This window comes from Antechinus flavipes, chromosome 2 (assembly GCF_016432865.1).
Source record: "Antechinus flavipes isolate AdamAnt ecotype Samford, QLD, Australia chromosome 2, AdamAnt_v2, whole genome shotgun sequence".
Taxonomy (NCBI): domain Eukaryota; kingdom Metazoa; phylum Chordata; class Mammalia; order Dasyuromorphia; family Dasyuridae; genus Antechinus; species Antechinus flavipes.
In genome coordinates this window covers 32,772,714-32,797,025 of record NC_067399.1, presented here as the reverse complement: position 1 = coordinate 32,797,025, position 24,312 = coordinate 32,772,714, and the positions used below count along the sequence as shown (strand labels likewise).

The window sequence follows — 24,312 nt, the reverse complement described above, 5'->3', positions numbered from 1 at the left end:
TGGGAGGGTTATTTTAGGCTACAGGACAAAGATTTTTTCTCCTAAATAACATTTTATTTTTTATAATTACAAGTAAAAACAATTTTTAACATTCATTTTTTAAAATTTTGAGTTTTAATTTTTTCTTCCTGCCTCTCCACACCCTTCCCTAAAACTGTAAACAATTTAATATATTATATATGTGTGCAATTATGAAAAACATATTAGTAAGATGTCATGATTTCATTAATTTTTTAAATGTTTGATAATTGTATTTCAGTATAATTGGTCTCCTTTGCAATCCTTTGTTTTGTGTATTTAAAGATGTGATCCTCGGCAACATCAATATTATTCGACGATCAATTCTGATGATTGTGACTCTTTCCAACAAGGAGATGATTAAGGCCAGTTCCAATGATCTTGTGACAAAGAGATCCATGTACACCCAGAGAGAGACTGTGGGAACTGAGTGTGGATCACAACATAGCATTCTCACACTTTTTGATGTTGTTCACATGCATTTTATTTTTTTCTCATTTTCTTTCCTTTTTGATTTAATTTTTCTTGTGCAGCAAGAGAATTGTATAAATATATTTACACATGTTGGATTTCACATATTTTAACATGTATAATGCATATTGGATTACTTGCCACTTGGGGGAGAGGGGGGGGAAGAAGGGGAAAATCTGAAACACAAGGCTATGTAAGGGTTAATGTTAAAAAAATTATCTCTACACATGTTTTGAAAATAAATTAAAAAATTAAAAAAATTAAAAATAAATAAAAATGTGAACCTAAGAGAAGTCTATAGACTTCGCCAGATTGTTATCAAAAGGGTCCCTGATATGAGACAGATGAAGAAGCCCCTCATGTGGAAGTCCTTTTCTGAGAGTTCTATCCTGAGTTCTATCACCCTCTCCTCCTTTGCACTGAGTAAGAGACCAGCCTGGAGGACGTCCAGGCAGTAAGAGGGATGATGATGACCACAAGCAGATGGCCCAAACTGGGGGAGCCGCCAACCACTTCATTCTAAGAGAGGCAGGGCTTACTTTCTAGAAATAGCCCAAGGACAAGGTGGGGCTGCTTCCGTCCTGCAGATGGAGAAATCTGGGAAGTTTCCATTCCTCAGGGTTGCCATTCATCCCACTCCCTCCCCTCTAATGGGATCCAGGCACCTTGAAGATGCTGGAATGGAGCCCACTGGTTTCCAGTCTTCCCTCTGACCATCAGTCACTTAAAAGAAATACAAGTGCCTTAGCCTTATCTCACCCCCTCTAACATATTAGGCATGTAAATATAGATAGATATAGATATAGATCTATGCGCTCACCTAATTATAACAGCTCTATGAACCTGGGATCATTAGTCCCATTTAACAGATAAGGAAACTGAGATCCAGAACAATGAAAAAAAGCTTTCAGATTCAGGGGATTCAGAGAATCAGAGTTGGGACCTCACTCATGGCTAAGCAAGTATCCTATCTAGAGCATAGGCCACTTGTGGGTCATCCAGTATCCTATTGAAAATCACAAATGAGGGGGAACCCACTGTCCCCCAAGTAAGTCCAATCCACTTCTGTGCAGTTCTAATTGTTAGAAAGTTTTCATCATACAGAGCTTCAGTCTACCTCTCTATAACCCTTCCCTCTTCCTGATTCTATCCTCTGAGTCAAAAATAAGCCTTCTGTACATAGCAATCCTCATATATACTCAAAGATATGGATTTACTTTTCAGGGCCAAATACCACCAGTCCCTTCGGGAGAGATGGCTGTGGCACGATCCTATCCTCACTGTCCTTCCCGGGACTTGTTCTGGCTTATCAAAATATTTTCTAAAATGAAGCTTCCAGCAAAATATTGCAGTACGATGACATAAATATCGCCCAAAGGTTGAGCGACAGGTACTGCTTCTAATCATACTTATCAATGCGAAAAAACATGCAAAAACTTTATCATATGCTCAGAGCACAGACCTGTGGTCTATAAAAATCAGTGGGCCCTGAACAACAATCTTAGGCTGTGTTATGTAGGTTTTGGTTCCAGGGGGAAGATGGACAAAATGGACATTTACAGAGGGCAGAAGGGGAAGATAAGATTTATATTATCTTGTATGTTTTTTTTTTTTATATATCAAAGAACAAATAACCAATGGCAAAGATCTACATCAGGTAAAATAATAAACTAGTCAGTATATACTGAGGAAAAAGCTGAAATTTGCACTAACTAACCATTAACAAAACTGGAGGTCAATGGCTAGTTACAAGACATAAAGGTATAAAAAGGTATTATAGATCCTTCCTTAGATATGGAAGATTAAGAAAAAGTCTTAGGTTCCACTCAATGGCCTTAACACATCAAAAAGGCTCAGATCTTTTGGGCTGTATCGTAGAAACTAAAACCCAGAAGGAGTAAGGACTGCGTTCTAACAGTCAGTTAGCATTAGTTACGTGCGCCATGTTGTGCTTTCCGCACCCCATTCCCCACCCTAAGAATCAGAGGCATAAATTATACTCAGGCAGTCTTTGTCAATGAGACCCATCCCCTTCAGCTCACTACTTCCAGATATAAGCTCTCGAAGTGGGCGTCTTCTGCTTTCATGAACCCCAAGACGACTCATGTACTAGATACGTGTTATGTACATGACTATTATACACATATGTGTATGTACATATAATATATACATGTGCGTGTATATAGGTGCATATCTCATAGAGTCAGAGATTTAGAGCCAGAAGAGATTGTGAAAATCAATTGGTCCACCCCTGATTTTACAGATAAGGAAACTGAGGCCCAGAAATAGTAAGTCACTTGCCCAAAGTCATCCAAGGAATAAAAAGAAGAGTTGAGATTCAAATTCAAGTTCCTTGACTCCAAATCCAGTCCTCTTCCCTCAGTGAAATATTTTTCCTCTTATATCTGTTATAGAGATGTACATACATATTGTATATATGCATGTATATATATACATATATATATATAAACACACACATATGATAATAAGTATTTATTAAGTGCCTGAAATATGTCAGAAACTGTTAAACACAAAATCCTCTTTTCCATTATTAAGAGACAGGATAGTACCATGGGTAACTAGAAGTGAACTTGAACTCAGGACAATCTGGGACATTTACTACTACTACTACTACTACTATGATGACAATGATTACTACAACTACTACAACTATTACTATGACTAGTATAATTACTACTATGACTACTACAAATACTAGAACTACTACTACAATCATAACTATTACTATTATTACTAGTAGTAGTAGTACAATTACTAGTTTTTACAACTAGCAGTACAACTACAACAACTACTACTATTACTAGATAGCTAGTATTTATATAGGTTTTTAAGGTTTTGAAAGGGCTTTGTAAATATTTTCTCATTTTATCCATCCAAGAATCAATTAACATATTTCAGAACTGGAAGAGCTCCAGATATTTATCTACTCTAACCTGATGGAAAGAAGCAAAATAGATTTTGTCTTTTGCTGCTTGTTGTTCAATAATTTTCACTCATTTCTAACTCTCTGTGATTCACTTGGGGTTTCCTTGGCAAAGGTACTAGAGTGGTTTGCCATCTTCTTTATTAGTTCATTTGACAAATGAGGAAACAGTAAAATGACTTGCCCAGGATCACAACTAGGAAGTGTCTGAAGCTTTCTTTTAACTCTACCTGATGCCAGGTCCAGTTCTCTAGCTATGTCACCCTGAGCAAATCACTGGACCTCTCCCAGCTTCACTTTCTTATTTTTAAAATGATTGAAATGACTCACTTGTCTCTAAGACTCCTAGCTCTGATTTTCTGGTTCTACAATCTATTCCCTTCATCAAAGATTTTCACTGACACACTTTTTGATTTATTGAGCAAATTCAAATCCCATAACTTCCCAGACTTTATTTCCCATAGGCCCCTCCCTTCTTTTCATTCTAAATTCCCCTAAAATAATAACACTTTTTATTCCTATAGCTCTCCTCAAAACAACCTTACAACATAGGAAATGCAAAAATGGTTGCCTCCATATAAAGGATGAGGAAACTGGGTCCCAGAGAACTGAAGTAATTTATCCAAAGTCACAAGGCTAATAAATGACAGAGCTCAGATTGGAATCCAGGTTTCCTGACTTCAAGGGCAATGTTCCTTTGACTACACCCATCTCCAAGGCAACAATCTCTAGAATCCTTTTCCCTCCACACTTAACGTTCCAAGAACAACCTCTGATTTTCAAGTCATCAACCTTCCTCTCCTGGGTCAAGACTCACTTCAAATCTTACTTCCTCCAGGTGGATATCAGAAGAGGTGACCTAAAGCACCTCTTCCCATCAATGAGGGAAAAACACCAATGGAAAGAAAAAAAAGCCAGTGTATTTATCCATCTTATCTTCGGAGGGTCTGAGCTCCTTGAGGTGGGACCAAGAGGGCAGGCTGTGAACTAGAGCAATTATTGTGACTTCCAATTTGGGGAAGAAAAAGTCTATTTTGAATGTAAATTTATAGAATAGAGTTAGAAAAAAAGTTAGCAGTTTCTCTCCTTTCTCAGAAAAAGAATCTGCCATTCAGAGAGAAAAATGTCTTTTTCTATTCAGCTTGGTCTAACTTAAAGAGCACCAGACCAGCCTCATTATTCTTTTGTTTTTGTTTTCTCTTCAAGCTGAAATCCCTGTGTTATTCACAGAATCAAAGAATCTGAGTGCCAGAATCAGCCTTATCATCCCCTTAATCCAACAGCAATCTCTGCTTAAAGATCTCCAAGGACAGGGAGTCATCACCTCCCATTCCCACTTTGGACATCCTTCATTGTGTTTGTTCCTATCTCCAACTTAAAGTTTCTTCTTTGTAACTTTCAGTCACTGTTTTTCATTATGTCCTCTGGGGTCAATCAAATGACCAACAAGCATTTTTAAAATAAGCTTCTGTTGATATCTAAAAACACATGTGATATATAATACCCCTACATCTCTTGCCTCCACAAAGTGGGCTTTCTATATGTCGAGGGAGTGTCATTCTTAGAGATACAAAGACCTGCTCTGACAGGTAGTGATGGTGTGATCTTAAGCAAGTGCCTTAATTTCTCACATCTCCAAGCAACTCTAAAACTGTACTGATGAAGGCATTTTCTCACTGCACCAAAGAAATCACACATGCTAGGCTCTATGGTAAGTCCAGGGAACACCAAAACACAAATGAGATAATCCCTGACTTCATGAAGCTTAAATTCTCTCAAAGAAGGAGAGCATGGTTGTTCCCTCTCCTTGAGAGGTCTTCAGATTCTGATGCCAAAAATAAAATCTATTCCACCCCAGTTTCAAAGCTTTAATTTTTCCCATTAATGTGGCATAGTTGCCTGTCTCTGAATACAGTTCTTCATTTCTGCCTCCTTCCCCGCTGCCTAGATCTGCCCATTCCTAAAAAACTTCCACTGAACACTGCCATCTTCTCGAGCCATATTTCTTTTCCCTTTCACATTCAAATTCCTCAAAGAAACTATTTACACTTGTCCTAGTTCCTCAATTTCCACTTATATTTTTTTCCATAAATTTTTAAAGTAAGACATTTTATTTGGATGTGGCTTTTAGGGGTGTTGATTATACTTTACTACACATATTTTTAATGTAACTTTTTATTTTCAAAATACACGCAAAGATAGTTATCAACATTCACTCTTGCAAAACCTCATGTTCCAGATTTTTCTTCTTCCTTCCCCTCTATTCTTCTCCCCTGGGCAGCAAGTAATCCAATACAGGTACAATTCTTCTAAATGTATTTCCACATTTTTCATGTTGCACAAGAAAAATTAGATCTAAAAGGGAAAAAATGAAAAAAAATGGAAAAGGCAATTAAACAACAACAACAAAAAGGTAAAAACACTATGTTGTGATTCACATTCAGTCCCCATAGTCCTCTCTCTGGATGCAGATGGCTCTCTCCATCCCAAGTCTATTGGAACTGACCTGAATCACCTTCTTGTTGAAAAGAGCCACGTCCATCACAGTTGATCATCATATAATCTAGTTGTTGCTATGTACAATGTTCTCCTGGTTCTACCCACTTCACTTAGCATTCCACTTGTATTTCAACCTCTTATAATCTGACTTCCTGCCCCGTCACTTACCTGAAGCTGCTCTTTCCAAGGTCACCAACTATGATCGTCTTTTCTCAATCCTCTGCCTTTTGGACTTCTCTGCCATCTTTGGCACTTTGGGTCAGCCCCTGTTCCTGGACATTTTCTTGCCTGGGTTGTAATAATACTTCTCCCTTCCCTGTTCTCTATCTAGCTACACTGGGCTCCTTGCTGTTCCTTTCACATGACACTTCACATTCCAATTTCAACTTTTGTTTTGTTTTGTTTTCCTGTCTGTCTCATATGTAGAATACTCTCTTCCTTACCTCTGCCTCTTGGATTTCTCATCTTCTTTCAAAATTCAGCTCAAATCCCATCTCTCCCGACTCCTGCCTCCCGACTCCCTACCCCAAACTGCTAGTTCCTTCTTTCTGAAAAGACCTCCTACTTATATTGTTTATACCGAGTATGTACATAGGTGTCTATATATTATTGCCCTTCATTAGAATTTGAGCTCCTTGAAATTGGGGACCATGCCTTTCTTTGTATTTCCAGAGATTAGCAGTGTCTAGCATACAGTAAGCACTTAATAAATGATTGTTAATGATGAGGATGATCATGATGATAGAAGACAGAAGAAAAAGGCTAAGAGAATTTATTTCCTGAGATAATTGAGCTTAACTCTTATTTTGTAAAGAAAAATGAAGAAAGTTCTCGAGAACAAACTTTCATTGGTATAGTGAGGGGACTGATTGGTGGGACTGTGTTTCCAGAATTGAGAAAGTCAGCAATTGTAATGATAGTTAACAGTGACTTTTCGTTTAAATCATTCTCGCAAGGGATAAATTGTAAATAATTATTTATTTATTTTGTTTCATTATTTGTTACATTGTTAATAAATAGTGTGTGTAACCTGTAATTGTTTTTATTTAAACTTAGGAAACTAGGAAATTTGATATATTTTTTAAATGAACAAATATTTATGAGAATAGAGGTTTCTTTAGTTTATTAAATAAAATTGGAGTAGGGACACATTTAATTGATTAATTAATGAGAGTGATATTGTAGTTTTAGCACTTGGCATGGAAAATTAGAACAATACCCCTTAATTTCCTTAGAACTCAAGATTAGAATGAATAAAGAAAATGAGCTAGTACCAGGTAGAAAGAAAAGTGATCATTTCACCTAGATTATAATGCAAGGCTTAACTGCAAAACCTTACTTCATAAATAAACACAAGATAATTTGAGGAAGGAGAAAATACAATTCCAAGGATCAGAGAAAGCATTACAGAACAATGGAAGCTGAAGGATGATGAAATGGGGAAGCAGAGAAGGGAACACATTTCAGAAATAAGAGAGAAGCAAATGCATAGAGGAGAGAGATGGCGGGATAAATTCAGGGATCAGTTAGCAACTCAGTGTGACTAGAATATAGGGATCAGATAACAGAGGTGTAATGACAACAGGCCAATTTAAATTTGATCCCAGGGCCATGTGTTTCCTTCCCAAAGTAGTCTGGAGACTCCCCTGTGCAAGCATATGTCTAAGGGGTGTTATCCTGCTCTCCCACCCAGCTCTGGGAAACCATTCACAGTGAGTGTATCCCTACGGCATCCTGGGAACTCTTTCCCTCCAATTCCAGAGGGGATATAGGCTGGACTCTTGAGAACAGGCTGCCTTTTTTCTCAGACTGTACTCGAGGTTTAACTGTCCCTTCCTTCCCCATTGTCCTTGGCTCCTCGATGTCAAACTGTTCTCAGTATAATCCATCCCACCACAACCACAGCTGGGCTGTTTTTGCTCCATGGTGAAAAGATTTCCAGTTATAGTTCAGCAGGAAAGGGAGCGATATTAAGTAAGCTTGGGAAGACAATTAAAAGACAGATTAAGGACGGCCTTGAATAACTGCCTTGTCCGAATGACAAGGGAGAACTGTAGGATGTGTGGGAACATCTGAAGCTGTCAGACCCCTGCTTTAAGATGATTTTGGCAGCTGTGAGGGGTTGGAGTTAAGAGACACTGAAAATAGGGAGTCCAATTAGTAGCTTAGTACAACAATCCTGGTGAAAGATCATGAGGCCCTTTTGGAGTTGTCTAAATGAAGAGAACAGATGTGAGAGATGTTGGCAATTGATTAGATTTAGGGGTGGACAGGGAAGGGGGGTCTAGAATTTCCCCCAAGACTGAGAATAACGATGAATAGTTTTTGAGTTGTGTGGCAGTCAGTGTGGCCACGGCCCAAGGTGAGAACCTCGTCTACTCTGTAACTGGCACCGAGGAGATGATGACTATTCCCTGGGCACCTCTCCAGATGCTTGCCCCTGTGGAGTCCGGCAGTCGAGTGTTTGCCCTTCAGGTCCTTGTTCCTGCTTGGAGGACCAGGTGAGAGCTTTCAGGGAGATTTCCCAAGAGCAAAGGCAAACAGACCGTGGTATGCTAAGAGGTATGGAAGTCAAGGAAAAGGATCATCAAAGGAATCCAGTAATTAGTTCAGAAAAGGAGCTTTCAAAGATTACTTAGCCCAATTCCCTCAGTTTGCACCTACAGAAAATGAGAAATAACTGAAGTACCCAAGATCACACAAGTAAGAAGCAGCAGAATCCAGATTCAACCTCAGAGCCTCTGACTCCAAACCTTATGGGCTTCCTGCTCTAATGATTGCTGTGTGTGTAGTTCTTAAAGGTTTGAAAGATTCTTACAAACAGCTCCTCCCTTTGGGAATGGCCCTTTCTCCCCCAGAATGTAGCACCTGCAAAATGAGGGGACTGGATACAGGGATCTCAAAGGTCCCTTTGGGCTTCAAATCTCTGAACTTCTCCGACCCTTTGTACTCAACTTCTGCTGAGAATGAGAATGGGAACTGAGCCGTGGGGCTAAGAAGCCTGTAGAATGAAGGATGCTACTGATGTTTAATCATTTTTCAGTTGTGTCCGACTCTCTGGGGTCCCCTTGATAGTTTTCTTGGCAAAGATACTAGAGTGGTTTGCTATTTCCTTCTCTAGGTCATTTTTAAAATGGAGAAACTGAGGCAGAATAAAGTGACTTGCTCAGGGTCACAGAGCTAATAAGTGTTTGCAGCCAGATTTGAACTCAGGAAAGTGAGTTTTCCTGACTCTAGGTCCTACAGTCTATCCACTGTGACACCTAGCTGCCCCCAAAATGAATAAATAGAAGTAGGGGCGGAGGTTGGCTGAGAAGACTAGTAAGTGAAAGAGTGGTAAGTCTGAGAAGAGGGTTGGGGTGTGGGGATTGAAGGAGTCCGTTTCCATAAGAAACTGGTAAATATCAAAGACCTTGAAAGCTTTCTAAGGGGAAGACAAATATCTGGGATCCTGATCTCCTCTCCCTCCACTTCATTTCCTCCTCCCTTCCTTTCTCTTGTCTCCTCTCCCTCTTCTGCCTCTCCTGCTCTCCCTTCTGCCTCTCCTGCTCTCCCTTCCCTACTCTTCTCCTGCTCTCCCTTCCCTCCTCCTCCTCCTTCTCCTCCCATCCTTCTCCTTTCCCCCTCCCCATTTCCTGGACCATCTCCCCCCAGATGCCTTTTCCCTGGCTCTGCTCCTTGATTCCAGCCTCAGCCCCCCTTCTCAGGGCTCCCTCTAAGCTGCCCCCTTTGCCTCCATTCCAGCATGGTGCCCACGCCCCCAACTATAAATGCTGCAGCCAGGACTCCTGACTCAGAACTCCTGAGTGACAAACTCTGCTGGATCATCTACGATGGCTTCAGCTGGAACCCTCCCACCGCTGCTGCTGCTGCTGCTGCTGCCATTCTCCAGCCCCAGCCCCGGTGAGTCAATCCCCTCAATCTCGAGAGAAACAGTTGGGGCTCTCAGCTAGAGTGCAATAAAAAGGTCAGGGATTCTGGAGTCCAAAGGCCTGGGTTCCAGGGGTCCCCACTTCCAACGCTTATATCTGGGTGACCTTGAGCGAGACAAAACTCTGGGTTTCAATTCATATAAGAAGGATGACTGAATGACCTCTGAGGTCCCTTCCAGCTCTTCATCTCCTTCCACCTCCTGCTCTTATAGACCAGGGGCCAGAGTGGAAGTCCGAGTCCAGCAAATGAAGAGTGAAAATTGAAAGAAATTGAAAGAAATTATCCCTCTGAAAACCCTCCAGAAAGATTCACAAGGAATGAGAAATGGCAGAGGAAGGGAGAGGGAGATTATACCTGTGTAAATATTCAGGGAGGTTCTTGGATTAAAAAACTTGAATTGTACAAGTTAAAAATTAGGAAAGTGTGGTTATATAGCAGTTCTTCTGGGAAAAGATCTGGGGAGATTGGTGAACAACAGGCTCCAGATAATCACCAGAATAATATGGGAGCCAAAAAAGAAAAAAAAAAGTCAAAATTAAGAGGTGGAAAGATCCTAAAAATAAGGAAGTGATGATCATCCCACAATTATTCTCTGCTGGTATCAAATTCAGAAGAGAGGAATATAATTTAGAAAAGACATTGATAAATTGGACAGTATAGAAAGAGGTCAACCAGGATGATGAAGGTTCCTATTGGGTTTTAGGAAATAGATGGAGCAATTAGGGGTATTTAACTTTTTAAAAAGGCTCAGAGAGCACAATAGTGATTTACCAAATATCTGAAGGGCTCCTGTATGGAAGAGAAAATGGGTTTGTTTAGGACAGTGGTTCTCAAAGTCTGGTCCAGAGCATCCTGGGAATCTCTGAAATCCTTTCAGAGAGTCTACAAATTCATAATTAGTTTTTATTTTTAATGTGATCAATATCTATAACTATAAACCACATTAACAAAAACTCTTTGGACAGATCCTCAATCATTTTAAATAGGATAAAGATATTGAGAACAAAAGTTTGAGGACCACTGGTTTAGGAAATAAGCTGGATCATAAAAAAGGGAGACACACAGACTATAGAAGGTTCTGTTCATGCTGTGTGGGGATCAGGCATCCGTGGTCCCATGATCACTATCTTCAAGAATATAAAGGATGTCTTGTGGGAGAAACACTCCACTAGTTCTGCTTGGCCCAAGGGAGAAGAACCAGGAACAATGGATAAAATCAGAAGTTCAGCTTTGACATCAGGAAGAACTTTCTAACAGTGAGTAAGGTCTAAAAAGAGTGGAAGGTAATGAGCGCCCCATCAGTGGAAGTCATCCACCAAGTTGGATAATCACTTGTCGGGGTGTTTTGCTGCATGGAAAGAAGGGGTTCTTTTCCACATCCAGCTTGGACTAGATTAGTATGAGACAAAGTTCTTTGCAAGACTTCTTCCCACTTTAATTCTGTAGTTCTGTGAAGGTTGAAAATGGGGAGTCAGGCCGCTGTGCTCCCCAAGTGAGGAAACTGGTTTGGGTCCTCAGCTGCAGCAGCTCGAATCCCCACCCTATCAGCTTGTGCCCAAGATCTCGAGCTCCAGTGTCAGGACATTGAGACGGCTATTCTCTGTGGATCCCTCGGTCGGTGCTTCCAGAAGGTCTGGGGACATGCTAATGAAGTGAGTATCAGTTCGCTGGGCATGAAGGGAAAAATCCCAAAGAGTATATGTGGAACTGAGTCCCAGAAGTGGATAAGAGAGAGTATAGAGTTTCCAGAGACTCAGAAGTAGAGAAGAAGGCTATTGCTCCCTCAGCTGCAGGCCTCTAAGGTTGTCTCTTGTACATACTTATATATGTACATGGCATCTCCTCCATTAGAAAGCTTACATTCTTGGGGACAAGAAATGTGTTCTTACTTTCTTTGTATCCCCAGAGCTTAGCGGTATGGTTGGCATGTAGTAAGTGCTTAATAAGTCTTTATTGATTCTTGATTCTTGATGGGAATGTAGCTATCAGTTCAATCCAATAAGCATATTAAGCACCTACCATGTGCCAAGCATCATGATAAGCCCTTGGGATGAAAATATAAAAGTAATCCACTCCCTTTCCTCAAGGAGTTTATCATCTAAGCCTCCCCAGTCAACATGTATTAGGCACCTACTATGTGCCAGGCACTGTACTAAACAATGAGGATCCAAAGAGGCAAAAGCTAGTTCCAGTCCTCAAGGAGCTTAATAGGGAAGACAATGTGTCAAAAAAAAAAAAAACTATATACAAAGCAAGCTTTATATAAGATAAATAGAAAATAACTGAGAGAAGGCACTAGAATTAAGAGGAAATGGGGAAGCTTTTGAGTAGAAGAAGGGATTTTAGCTGAAACTTAAAGTAGACAGAGTGAAAAAGGGAGAGCTTTCCAGACTTTGGGGACAAGCAGAGAAAATACTCAAAGCTGAGAGAGAGAGGGTTTTGTTCTTCATGAAAAACATTCTGTCCACATCAACATTGAGATTGTTGGCCCCTAAGAGAAATCCTCTCTTCCCTGCCTCTTGCTCTGTTCTTTCCTCCTTCTCAGGATGACCTTTGCCAGGAATGTCAGGACATCGTGACCATTCTCACCAAGATGGCTAAAGAGACTATTTTCAAGGTATTGAAATGCTTTCTCTCCTGGGGTTGAGGGAAACGTCCCTGGAAGGCAACAGGAAAGGTACAGACAGGGAGCAGGACCGGACATGGGGCAGCACAGAGAAGGGAACAAGGATACTGGATAGAGAAGCCCAGCACAAAAAGACTACAGAGCACCAAGAACCTTGAATTCATTCATTAGGTTCAGTCTGTGCACGGAAATCTTTGATTTGTCCCTCCCCATACCATGATCTGATGTTTTTCCCTCAAGCCCTCCCCATCTCCCAGTTATCCATTGTATTCTCCCATGTCATTTCTTTCCTCCAGGCTCCCTATGAGAGTTTCCTTGGCCCCTGCTTCCCAGATCTTGTCATAATCCTGCATTTTCTCTCTAGAAAACCATTAAGAACTTCCTAGAGGAAGAATGTTCCAAATTACCAATGAAGCTCATGGTCCCAAGTTGCCAGCACATGGTGGATGAGTACTTGTCTCTCCTCATCACACACTTCCAGGGACAGATTGTGAGTAATACACATATACCCGATGTTCATTCAAAACTCATACCTAATATATATACTGGTGATGCAAAAAAAGTTCAAGAGACAGTTTCTGATGGATCATTATATTACTCACACTAGCAATAATTAATAAAAGGGTTGTTAAAATTCTCAAATACTACTCCTTTTATGACACGGACATGGTATTGATACCTAAACCAGGTAGGACAAAAACAGAAATGGAAAATTATAGACCAATCTCCTTAATGAACATTGATGTAAAAATATTAAATAAAATATTAGCCAAAAACTCTCAAATACCAAAGAGCCCTCATGGTACTCATTCAGTGTTATATACTCTTGGTAGAATGAGTGTTCCTGAGGAAGGCAACCAACTCTGGTTAACTATTAATGAGAAGAATAAATATTATGAGTGTGGACCCATTCTAATGAGGGGCTGGATTTGTGACTTTAATCACTTTTCCTCTCAAAGCATACCCAGCCTCAGGCAATCTAGACAAAGGATATATCCTCACTCAAAACTGAAATAGTCCACAATGGGCTGGAATTCACTTTAAATTAAATTCTTTGTAAGATTCTCTAGTTGGGTGGGGTTACCTACCCAAGATCAAAAAGTCATCTCACCTATCGACAAAGTCCTTCAGTTCAATGTCATATTTGATTATCATATAAGAGAAAAATAATTTTTCTTAATACTTAGTAATCTTCCTCAAATCATATACACATTGTACTCACTGTACATATACACTTTGGGACTCATATACATAAACAGAAAGCATTCACCTCCATAGACACACAAGTACCTAATCCACATTTACACAGAGCACTCACCCAGCACAGAGTATTCACTCCACATCCTTATATATAGAATATTCACTCTACTATCCCATGAAAAGCACCTAATCTTTGGATACATTCAGAGCACCCACATGCATACATACAGTTCCCCACATACATATAATTCTTTCCTCACACATACTGCACATCCTTTCTTTTTTTTTTTTTTGCATACCTTTTCTAAATACACAAGCTCAGAGATATACACATGTGTTCACCCCCTGCCCAATGATCTACTCCTTTGAATGAAGATACCTTCAGCTACCTGTCCCTTTGCCCCCAGTGAGTGTCTATCATTCTATATGATCCTGTGTATATTTCCATTTATAGTTTCTGACTTCTCTTCACCAAAGACTGAGTTAAGACCAGGGATTTCCTTTCTCTCCTGGTTGCCATCACATCTTCTGATATCTCTTATTGTTTCCCAACAGCCAAAGCGGATATGTGGGAGTCTTGGCCTGTGTGAAGACAAGACCCCCCTCTCATTATGGGAGCCAGAGTCTCAGGCTCTCTCAGAGAATCTGGTTCCAGCATTTCTGGAGGATTTCCCAGGGAGACCTGGAGCTCATACCCAGGTGAGCTGCCTCCCCTTAATGTCACTCTTGGCTACTGTCTTTCTTTAGAGAACAAAGCAGGAGCCTGGGCTGGGAAGAGAGAGGGGAATACCTTCCCGAGGATGGTGGAGGGAGTCAGGTCACCAAAAGCCGGAGGGGTTTTCTCCAATGTTCCTTGAATGAATCATAGCATCTTAAAAGCTTAGAATTAAAGAACCTTGGATCTCAGCAGAGAGGGTAAAACATGGCACTAGAAGCATGATACCCCAAAACAGTTTTCATTTCAATTCCTATTTTCTATGTGACAACTTCTCAGAGCCTCATCATCTTGCCTGGGGTGAGGGAAGAGGGGATTATGGATAAAGCACTCTGGAGACTTTAAGGCACTTTACAAATGTCAGCTATTACTATTTTAAAGTCCATTCTCCTCATTTGGCAGAGAAGGAAACTGAGGCAGACAAATTTCTTCTATGACACAAATATGGTACTGATATCTAAACCAGGAAGAGCCAAAACAGAGAAAGAAAATTAAAGACCAATCTCTCTAATGAGTATTGATGCAAAAATTTTAAATAAAACATTAACAAAGAAATTACAGCAATTTATCAGCAGGATAAATCACTATGACCGACGGGGATTTATACCAGGAATGTAGTCCTAGTTCAATATCAGGAAAACTATTATCATCATCAATCATTTCAATAACAAAGCCAACAGAAATCATAGGTAATCTCAATAGATGCTAAAAAAAGCTTTATTTCAAAAATATAGCATCCATTCCTATTAAAAAATACTAGAGAGCATAGGGATAAAGGGAGCTTTCCTTAAAATAATAAGCAGTATTTATCTAAAACTAGCAAGCATTATTTGTAATGGAAAAAAGCTGGACACATATCCAATAAGACCAGGGGCAAAACAAGGGTGCCCATTATCACCACTATTATTCAACGTTATATTAGAAATGCTGTCTTTAGCAATAAAAAAGAAAAAGAAATGGAAGGAATTAGAATAGGCAATCAGGAAATAAAACTATCTCTCTTTGCAGATGATGTGATGACATACTTAGAGAATTCTAGAAAATCATCCAAAAACCTATTGCAAACAATTCACAGCTTTAGCAAAGTTTCAGAATATAAAATAAACTCAAATCATCAGCATTTCTGTATATTACTGATAAAGCCCATCAGCAAGAGATAGAAAGAGAAATTCCATTTAAAATTATAGTAGACAAAATAAAATACTTGAGGGTCTACCAGCTAAGACAAACCTAAGAACTATATGAACACAATGACAAAACACTTCTCATACAAAAAAAAGTCAGATCTAAACAATTGGAAAAATATCCATCGTTCATAGCTAAGCTGAGGTAACATAATGCAAATGACAATTCTGCCTAAATTGGTCTACTTGTTCAGTGCCATACCAATTGGACTGCTAAAACATTAATTTATAGGACTAGAAAAAATAATAACAAAATTCATCTGAAAGAACAAAGGGTCAAGACTATCAAGGGAATTAAGGAAATTGAGGAAGAGAGATACAGTGAATTATCCAAGACCACATATTAGTCAGTGACCCAATCACTGGATGCTGAGTTCTCAGTCCAATGTCCATGGCACCTACTCCCTTAAAACCAGGTTCATTGATAGGGTAAAGCCCAGATGGAAAGTGAGCCTAGCATATTCCCAGAACCATGATTAAATGCTCAGCTAGACATGGGACTCCCATATGGCCATACTTACTCCACACATATGTGTGTGCTTACCCTTAAAATGCCTCTATACATGATATGATAGAAAGATCTAACTGGAGACAGCTAGACAGAACAGTGGCTAGAGCACTGGCTCTGGAGTCACAAGGACCAGAGTTCATATGTGACATCAGACACCATATTTCCCCCTGAACAAATTAGTCATTTAAACCCCAACTGCCTCTGGGGGAAATATTTTATTGCCCAGTTATCCATCAGTTCAAGGGCCCCTTTCTGCTTAATAATAGCCTAAGTAAAATACTCATTCATATAAAGACAGAATACATTCTGATCAAGGAAATTAGCAAAGGGGAGTTGAGCTAGATCAGAGGAAGAGTTTCCTGACCTGGTTTAGGTGGGGAAGGGCCAGGAGAAATCATCTTTTGTGTGAGGTATCAGGGACAATAGCTATCCATGTACAATAGGGATGGAGACAGAACCCAAGCTGGTTCATCTGGCTGATGCCTTAGGAACTAGTTCTCTTAAATAGAATGGGGAGAGGGAAGGAAAGAAACAGAGAGACAGAGAGAGAGGGACAGAGAGAGATACAGAGGTAGAGACACACAAAGAGAGAGGCAGGGAGAGAAAAGAGACACACACAGAGACAAAGACAGAGACAGAGATGAGAGACACACAGAGAAATTCTTAACTACATAGAGGCTTTGGATTTCAATTATCCAGGCTCTCCTGACCCCCAAGAGTGCAAACAGTAGAGTTTAAACACTTTAAGGCAGATTTGGATCTTCATTTTGTCTTTCTATGACCAGTGCTTAATAATCAAAAATCAATCAATCAAGCATTTATCAACCAGCTACTAAGTTCCAGGCAATGTGCTAGGTGAAAAATGAGAAATAAAATAAAACAAAACAGTCCTTGCCCTCAGAGAACTGATATTTCATCCAAGGAGAACATAATCAGAAATCTGCATAGACAAAATAAATGTAAGGCAATTTGAAGGAGAGAGAAAGCCTAGAACCTGGGGACTTCAAGGAAAGCTTCATGCAGGAGGTGATGCTTGAGCTGAGCTTTGAAAGAAATAAGGGATACTTTTCAGAGGAAAAGGTCAGGAAGGAGGGCATTGTGGGTGTGGGGCACAGAGAGATAAGACAGCATATCATATGTTACGAACAGCAAGAATGATAGTTGGCTGGACCAAAGAGTATAGGAAGAAGAATATATAATAAGATTTAAAAATTAGATTGGAGCCAGATTGGAGCCAAGTTGTAAAGGGCTTTAAATGTCTCAGAGCATTGTGCTGTGTACACAGTAGCCATTTAATAAATGCAAGTTGAGTTGGACTGGCTTTTGAACCACACAGAGGCCCCTCAACTATGGGGGTTAGCCAGCGTTCTATCCAAGGTTCTGATCCTATTCCAGTCTTCTGCTGGGGGAGGGAGTGTGAGTTCTATGATCCCAGACCGTGGAGATACTTGGTAGAGTGTCAGGGAAGGAAAAAGAGAGCGTGAATGGGATTCCAGAGTTGGCTAGAACACTGAGAGAAGAAGGAAGGAAAGGATTCCAGAGCCTCGAAATTGGAAAGGACCTCAAGAGCCCTCTTGTCTGATTCATCACCGAAAAAGAAGAATCTTTTTCAGACAGTCCCCAACTAGTGGTACCAGCCTGTGCTTGAAGATCTCTGGTGACAGGGAGCTCACTCCCTCAGGTCTAATTCTTCCCCTTTGCAACCAGCATTTCTGGTTCTCTTTTCCAGGGCCCAAGCAGAGCACATCTGGCTCCTCTTTCAACATTTAGCATAATGATTAGCATATAGTAGGTGCTTAATAAATACTTATTAATATATTTCACAGTCCTTCAAATACTTGAATACAGCTAAAAACTAAGGTGAGGATTAATAGTCTCTCAAAATTAGAAAAAGACAGAAGACACGGGTTCAGGCCCAACTAGTGTAGTTAAGGGAGATGGAGAAATGGGAAGAGAGTGCAGAAAGAAAAAGAGCAGAGAGCCAGAGAGTTCCTGTAATTTCTGGAAGAAAAGCTGTAAAGTTAGGAAGGCAAGGGACAAGAGGCAGCCCTCTCCAACTGATCATCCTCTTTTCCCTGTGGTTCTCTTCCTCTAGGACCTCATCAAACAGAACTTTCCCATCCCGCTTCCATTCTGTTGGCTCTGCCGAACCTTAATCAAGAAGGTTCAATCTGTGATCCCCAAGGTGAGGCCGAGGGGCTGCCCTGTGCATGGAGGCAGACTCCCTTTCCTGTTCTTAATGACTTTACCTCCCCGGTTCCTTAGTTGTCCTACCCTAGCCCTGCAGCTATCAGTTCACAGGTATCTCAGTTCCCGGCCTCAACTCCATCCCCATGAGGAGGCTCAGTTCACCTGCAAGTAGAGGTTGGATGGGGATGGACTTTTGTCTGACCCCTCCGGGCGCTAGTGGACACACTTGGCCGCCCAAGTTTTTAGGAAGGGACCAGAATACATGTGGCCAACCATAAGGGACCATAGGATAGTTCTCAATATACTCAAATTAGCCTGGAAACTGGTTGTGCTCCAGAAAGAACCACGGGGGTTAGAACTCTGATGACTTAAAGAGATTCCAGCTTGGGAGTCTTTCAGATCAGATTGCACTAGCCTAAATATCTGCTTCCACCATGGGCTTCCCGCCCTAGTATTTGGCCGAGAATTCAGGAGAGAGGTATTACTGCTGGAAAAGGTTGCCTGACTCCATTTGAGTTACCTAGAACTCCCCAAGCCTTTTCTCAGGGGTTTGTGGGGCTCCTACCCAGAGAGGGTAGCTCCTTTTTTCTCCCTTCCTTCTTTCCCTCCAATCAGCTCCTACCCTGCCTCTGGAAAGGAAGGGTAACTTTCCATACTTCAAATCTCCTCCTCCTCCTCCATTTAGGGCAAAATAACACGTAAGCTCTTTGAGGGCAGGGCTGGTTTTTCATGTTGTCTCTGTATGAATGAACCAAGAGCCAAGTTGGAATAGGATGGCTGTTGGGTTTTCCAAGGAGGGGCCAGAAGTACAAGTAGGGACACCGTGGGCCCTGACTCCCTTATGTGTTCAAACATTCCCACCCTGGCCTTCTTCCTGCTGGCCCACCTCAGAGCCTCACCTCCACCCCTTCTTCTCCTTCAGTCTGTGCTGGCACTGGCTGTTTCCCAAGTGTGTCACATCGTGCCCCTGGTGGCCGGTGGCATCTGCCAGTGCCTGGCTGAGCGCTACACCGTCATCCTGATAGATGCAGTCATGAGCCGCGTCTTACCCCAACTGATCTGCGGTCTGGTCCTTCGATGCTCCACCGAACAGACCTATAACCTAGGTGAGCCACAACTGGCAAGTTGCTCTTTATGTGTTTTGGTGATCTGATTTCCTTACTTCCTAGTCCATTTGTCCTTCATCTCAGCCCCTTCCCCTATCTTAGATTTTTCCCCCCTTCCCTCTGGCTTTCACTTCTCTCCTCCCTTGCACCACATCTCTGCAAAACATGCCATTTCAGGACTTCTGCCAAACCAGTGGACACCCTCCGACCCAGACTGCCGCCTCTGTGTCTCGGTGACCAGCTGGGCATCATCAGAACTGCGGGGGAACAGCACTGAGAGAGACGTAGAGAAAACACTCCTCAGCATCTGCAACAACCCCCAGCTGGACTGGCAGGAGGTGAGGGGGCTGGGCCCTGCAGCCAAGATCTTCAGGATTACACTCGACTCTCCCCCTCTCCCCAAAATGATAACAGCCAGCCCTGATACAGCTATTGCTCTAATACTTGCAAAGCACTTGACACAGGTGTTACCTCATTTGATCATCACCACACAGGTACTTCCACTTACAACACTAAATAGGCAAATCATTTAAACTTCTGTCTGCCTTCGTTTCCTAATCTGTAAAATGCTAGGGATAGACTCCATGGCTCCTAAGGCCAGATGAGGCCCCATAAGTTGAAATGATTTGGTTCTAAGGTCATTCATATAGAAAGCGTTGGAGCTGGGATTTGAACCTACCTCAGAGTTACTAGCACAGGATATGCTGTTTTCCTGTGCCACGTGGTTCTCTGCTACACATGTGGTGATCTCGTCTCCACGAGCGGACCGTGAGTTAGAGGGGATATCGGTGACCACCTAGTCCTGAAAAAAAATTCCTATGACCCCCAGAGGCAGGGACTGGGTCAGGGCAGCCCCCCACCCCCACCCCCATCCAGTAAAAGTTTTCTAAAACTGAAAATAAGCTGAGAGTTGGGGCTTCTCGATTCGGCCAATATTTACTTGAATCAGAGCTGGAAGGAGCCTCAGAGGCCACGGAGTCCATCCCCTGCATCTTACTGATGAGGAAACTAAGGCAAACAGAGGATTAAGTGATTTACCCATTTAAGAATAAGTGTAAGTAAAATATAAAATGGGGGGGGGGGGCGGTGAGGGCAACCAGATGATCCCTAAGGTCCAACATGTAACCTTAAAACGTATTGTAGGGTCTGGTGCATACAGTTAATATTTTGTTGGCTTGATGATGTAGGGGATAGCAGGGTTAGAGAAACAGAACAACGATTTTGGATGAGGAAGGAAAGGCCCATTTCCCCAACTCTGGTCAGTCTTTACATCTGTGTGTGTGTGTGTGTGTGTGTGTGTGTGTGTGTGTGTGTGTCCTGCCCTCACAGTGCCAAGGTTTGGTGGAGCAATTCTATCCCTCACTACGGTCCTTACTGCACCAAGGCCAAGACCCCCATATCATCTGCCAGGTATGTGTGGCCCCCTCTGCCCACTCTGTTCTCGTTCTAGCCTAGCTGCTCCACTGGGTCCTTCCCATCATGCCCAGTGTGGCTCTGTTCCCCTGTCATCCAAACCTCCCGGGACTCCTCAAAAGAGGCCCGAGGTCATTCCCACTCATGCATGACCTGAGCTATGCGTGCACCAACTCTGGGCTCACACACACCAGATATTCCGATTTCAGGAAAGTCAGATTATGTCGAAGGTCAATGGAAGCCTCAAAAGGCTTTGTTGGTTTGAGGACAGAAAGTTTAAAGACCAGATTGGGATGAGTCCTGTCCTTGCCCCATTAGCTGTCCCTCTGAATCACCATATAATGTCCCTGGCAAGCACAGGAGGAGGTATTAGTATGAAGGGGAAACTCCAGGAAATTTGTCCTCTTGGACTCCAAAGGGAGGGAGGGAGAGGACTCCTGGAGGTAACAAGGCTCTGTCCTGCTTTGTTCCCTGCCGGGGTCGGGTTCTCTCGGACAGACCATGGGGATGTGTGAGACAGAGCTCAGTCAGCCTCGGACTCCGGCCTGTGCCCAGGGCCCGACCTTCTGGTGTTCCAGCATCCAGGCTGCCAAGGAGTGCCATGTGAGTAGCCCTGCCTCCAGATGGAGAAGCAGGGACAGAGGGGGTGGGAGGAAGTGAAGGCCTGAGAGGAAGTGAGGGCTCTGCCTCAGGACCACCATGACCCAACAGAAACCCACTAGGGTCAAAGCCAGATGAACCCCTGCCCCTCCCCAGACAGCCAGATCTAGCTTCTCAGCAAAAGTGCTAACATATACCACAGGAAGAGAATCTCTACCGAGAGTCTCCAGTGGTTCGAGGCTACGTTCTGTGTCAGGAAATCCTGAGTTCAAATCTTCCTTTTGAGATTTACTATTTATGTGACTGGGGGTAAGTCAGTTGCCTTATCTGTAAAATGGGGACAATATCACTCATGTCACAGGAAACAAACCTTTAAACACCAAATATGAATAGATTGATGATGATGATGATGACGACCTCCAAGCTGAAAAAAAGCAACAATTACCTTCTCAGCTTCTCCCTTGACCTCAGTCTTTCAGTAAAAGGAATTCAGTCCTGTCTTAAGAGCTGCCTTTGCTCAGAGCTCACCTTCTGGACCCCTTCCTGTTAAGTGTGCTCAGTGCCCAGTCCAGCCTCCATGCAGCCTCTAAGGAGGATTTGTGAGGCCCTTCGGAGGGTCCCACCTCACTGTAACAGCCCCAAAGGGATTGTGGGATCGTAGCCAGAAGCCTGGAGACTTTGGGGGTCTCCTAGTTAAACCCCAATGTAGTGATAAGGCCAGGGAAATCCTCTAATCTAGTAGCAGAATCATAGTCAGAGAGGCAGAAACATCAAAGATTTTAAATCAAAGCCTCTAAAGCCGGGGCTCTCTCCACTCTATGTCCCTTCAGATAATTAATCACGTAGGTTAATCACTGCCCACTCCTGGCTTTGGAGAAGCAGGTCCTCCAGGTTCAAACTTGAGGGAAATACAACGGAAAGAACCTTGGGTTGGGAATCAGCACACTTGAGTTCTAATCCCCAGTTCGGCTGCTATCTAGCCATGGATAGAGAAGTGAGAAGTCACTTGAATTTCTCTGTGCCTCAGTTTCCTCATCTGTGAAATGATGAGGTTGGACCGGATGGTCTTTTCAAGCCCTAACCATCATTTCCTGCTTGTTCTCCCTCTTCAACTGAGATAAGATTTAAAAAAAAAAAAAAAAAGGGACCACCCATTGGGGAACAAGACCTTATCCATTTTGGCCGTGAGTGGTACGTGCTACAGGCCTCTGCCCTCTGCCTTCTCTGCGTTGGTTGGGCTGCTGATCGAGCAGGCTACAAGCAGAGGGCTGAGGGCATCTTCTCTGCTCTTAGGCTTTGCTGTATTGCAAAATCCACGGGCAGGATTGACGTGGCCCCCGAAGGGGCCTGGAGCAGCAGTTCTCAGAAAAGAGCCTCCCTAGAGCCCTACGCTGGGGCTGGCCAGGACTGCCAGAGGCTCGGAGGCACATCCACCCCCGACGCCCTTTGGACCACAGCCTCAGCCCGATTCCATTTGTACTTTGAGGCTGTTTCTCAGAATCCTGCAGGATTGCGGGCACTTCTTCCAACAGCCTTTCCAAGTATCTTTGACCCAGCCGCCGCCTCTGCCACCGTTCTTCGTTGGAGAGAGAGGACCTGCTTCTGACCTGCATCCTTCAAATCTTTTCACCCCAAATAATGCACTCCGATGTAATACCAAGTAAAGTTTTGGATTTAAATCCCAAGTACCTGGAAGTTTCTGTTTTAATTATTACTCAGTAGATCGGTAACTAGAAATGATTTCACTCAGGACAAAAACAGGAGGTAGGGAGAATGGCCCAGGGGGAAAGGAGAGGTCCTTCAAGTTCCAGGACCTGGGAGAGCAGCCCCAGAAAATTGGGCCCTGGAGTAGGAGCTGAATCTAATTAGGGGGCAACTAGCTAGATGGCACAGTGGTTAGAGTGTGACCCTTGACCCTCAAGAGGGTTGGATTCAATGCCCATTAAAATCTTTTCTAGCTCTAAAACTATGAGTGGATGTCAGCCACTTGACTCACACTTGACAAGTCACAACCCCATTTGTCTCACAAAAAAATAAAATAAATGACGTTGAAATATAATTCCCCTACCCCCCAGAAGAACAGTATTGTATGTTCTAAGAACTGAGTTCAAAGAGGTAGCTTGGTGGCGCAGTAGATAGAGCACCAGCCCTGAATTCAGGAGGGCCTGAATTCAAATCTATCCTCAGACACTTAACACTTCCCAGTTGTGTGACCCTGGGCAAGTCACTTAACCCTAATTGCCAACTCCCCTCCCCTGCCCAAAAAAAAAAAAAAAAAAAAGAATGGAGTTCAAATTTCACCACAAACTAACAATCACTTATCCTCTCTGACCGTTGGATTACTTATATGTAAAATGAAAGGAAAACTTCTAGCCAATCAATTGCCAAATCTCTTCATTTTCCCATCCGCTCTCTCCGCTGTTCTAGTTCAAAACTTCATCACATCTATCCTGGACTGTCCCAGTCGTTCCCTGATCAGAAGCCTCGTCTCAAATCCTCCTCACTCCGAATCATCCTCCATGTGCAGAACAGTCACCAAAGTGATTTCCCAAAAGCATAAATGTGGTCGTATTATTACTTAGTCACCAAACTCAACAATGCCTCCCTATTAAGTAGAGGATCAAGTATTACTTCGGACTCCTTCAATTTGTATTTTTGCATAAATTTTATAAGGTATATAGTTATTAGCTCAGTAGTGAAGATTTCCTTGTCACAATGGGCGGATGAGAGCACCTTGTTCCAGTGGCCATGGAGGTGGCTGAAGGAGGTGCTGAGGAACGCTTCGAGCTTGGTCAGACATGGAGGACCAGTGGCATCCCCCGTGTCCCTGGCTATCACCAATCATTCTGGCTTTTGCCTCTTTTGCCTTGTTACTGTATTTCAGTAACTTGGGAAGGGACAA

General features: G+C 42.4%; 1 protein-coding gene across 1 annotated transcript; it reads left to right on the top strand.

The window, feature by feature from the left end:
- Window positions 1–9,728: 9,728 nt before the first annotated feature.
- On the top strand, window positions 9,729–23,095 carry SFTPB (surfactant protein B). Its single transcript, XM_051974379.1, has 11 exons — window positions 9,729–9,835; window positions 11,384–11,517; window positions 12,411–12,482; window positions 12,856–12,981; window positions 14,247–14,390; window positions 18,197–18,286; window positions 19,214–19,397; window positions 19,575–19,735; window positions 20,727–20,807; window positions 21,309–21,413; window positions 22,704–23,095. Exons 1-11 carry the CDS (start codon window positions 9,766–9,768, stop codon window positions 22,737–22,739), a joined length of 1,203 nt encoding a protein of 400 aa, XP_051830339.1. The 5' UTR covers window positions 9,729–9,765; the 3' UTR covers window positions 22,740–23,095.
- Window positions 23,096–24,312: the final 1,217 nt, after the last annotated feature.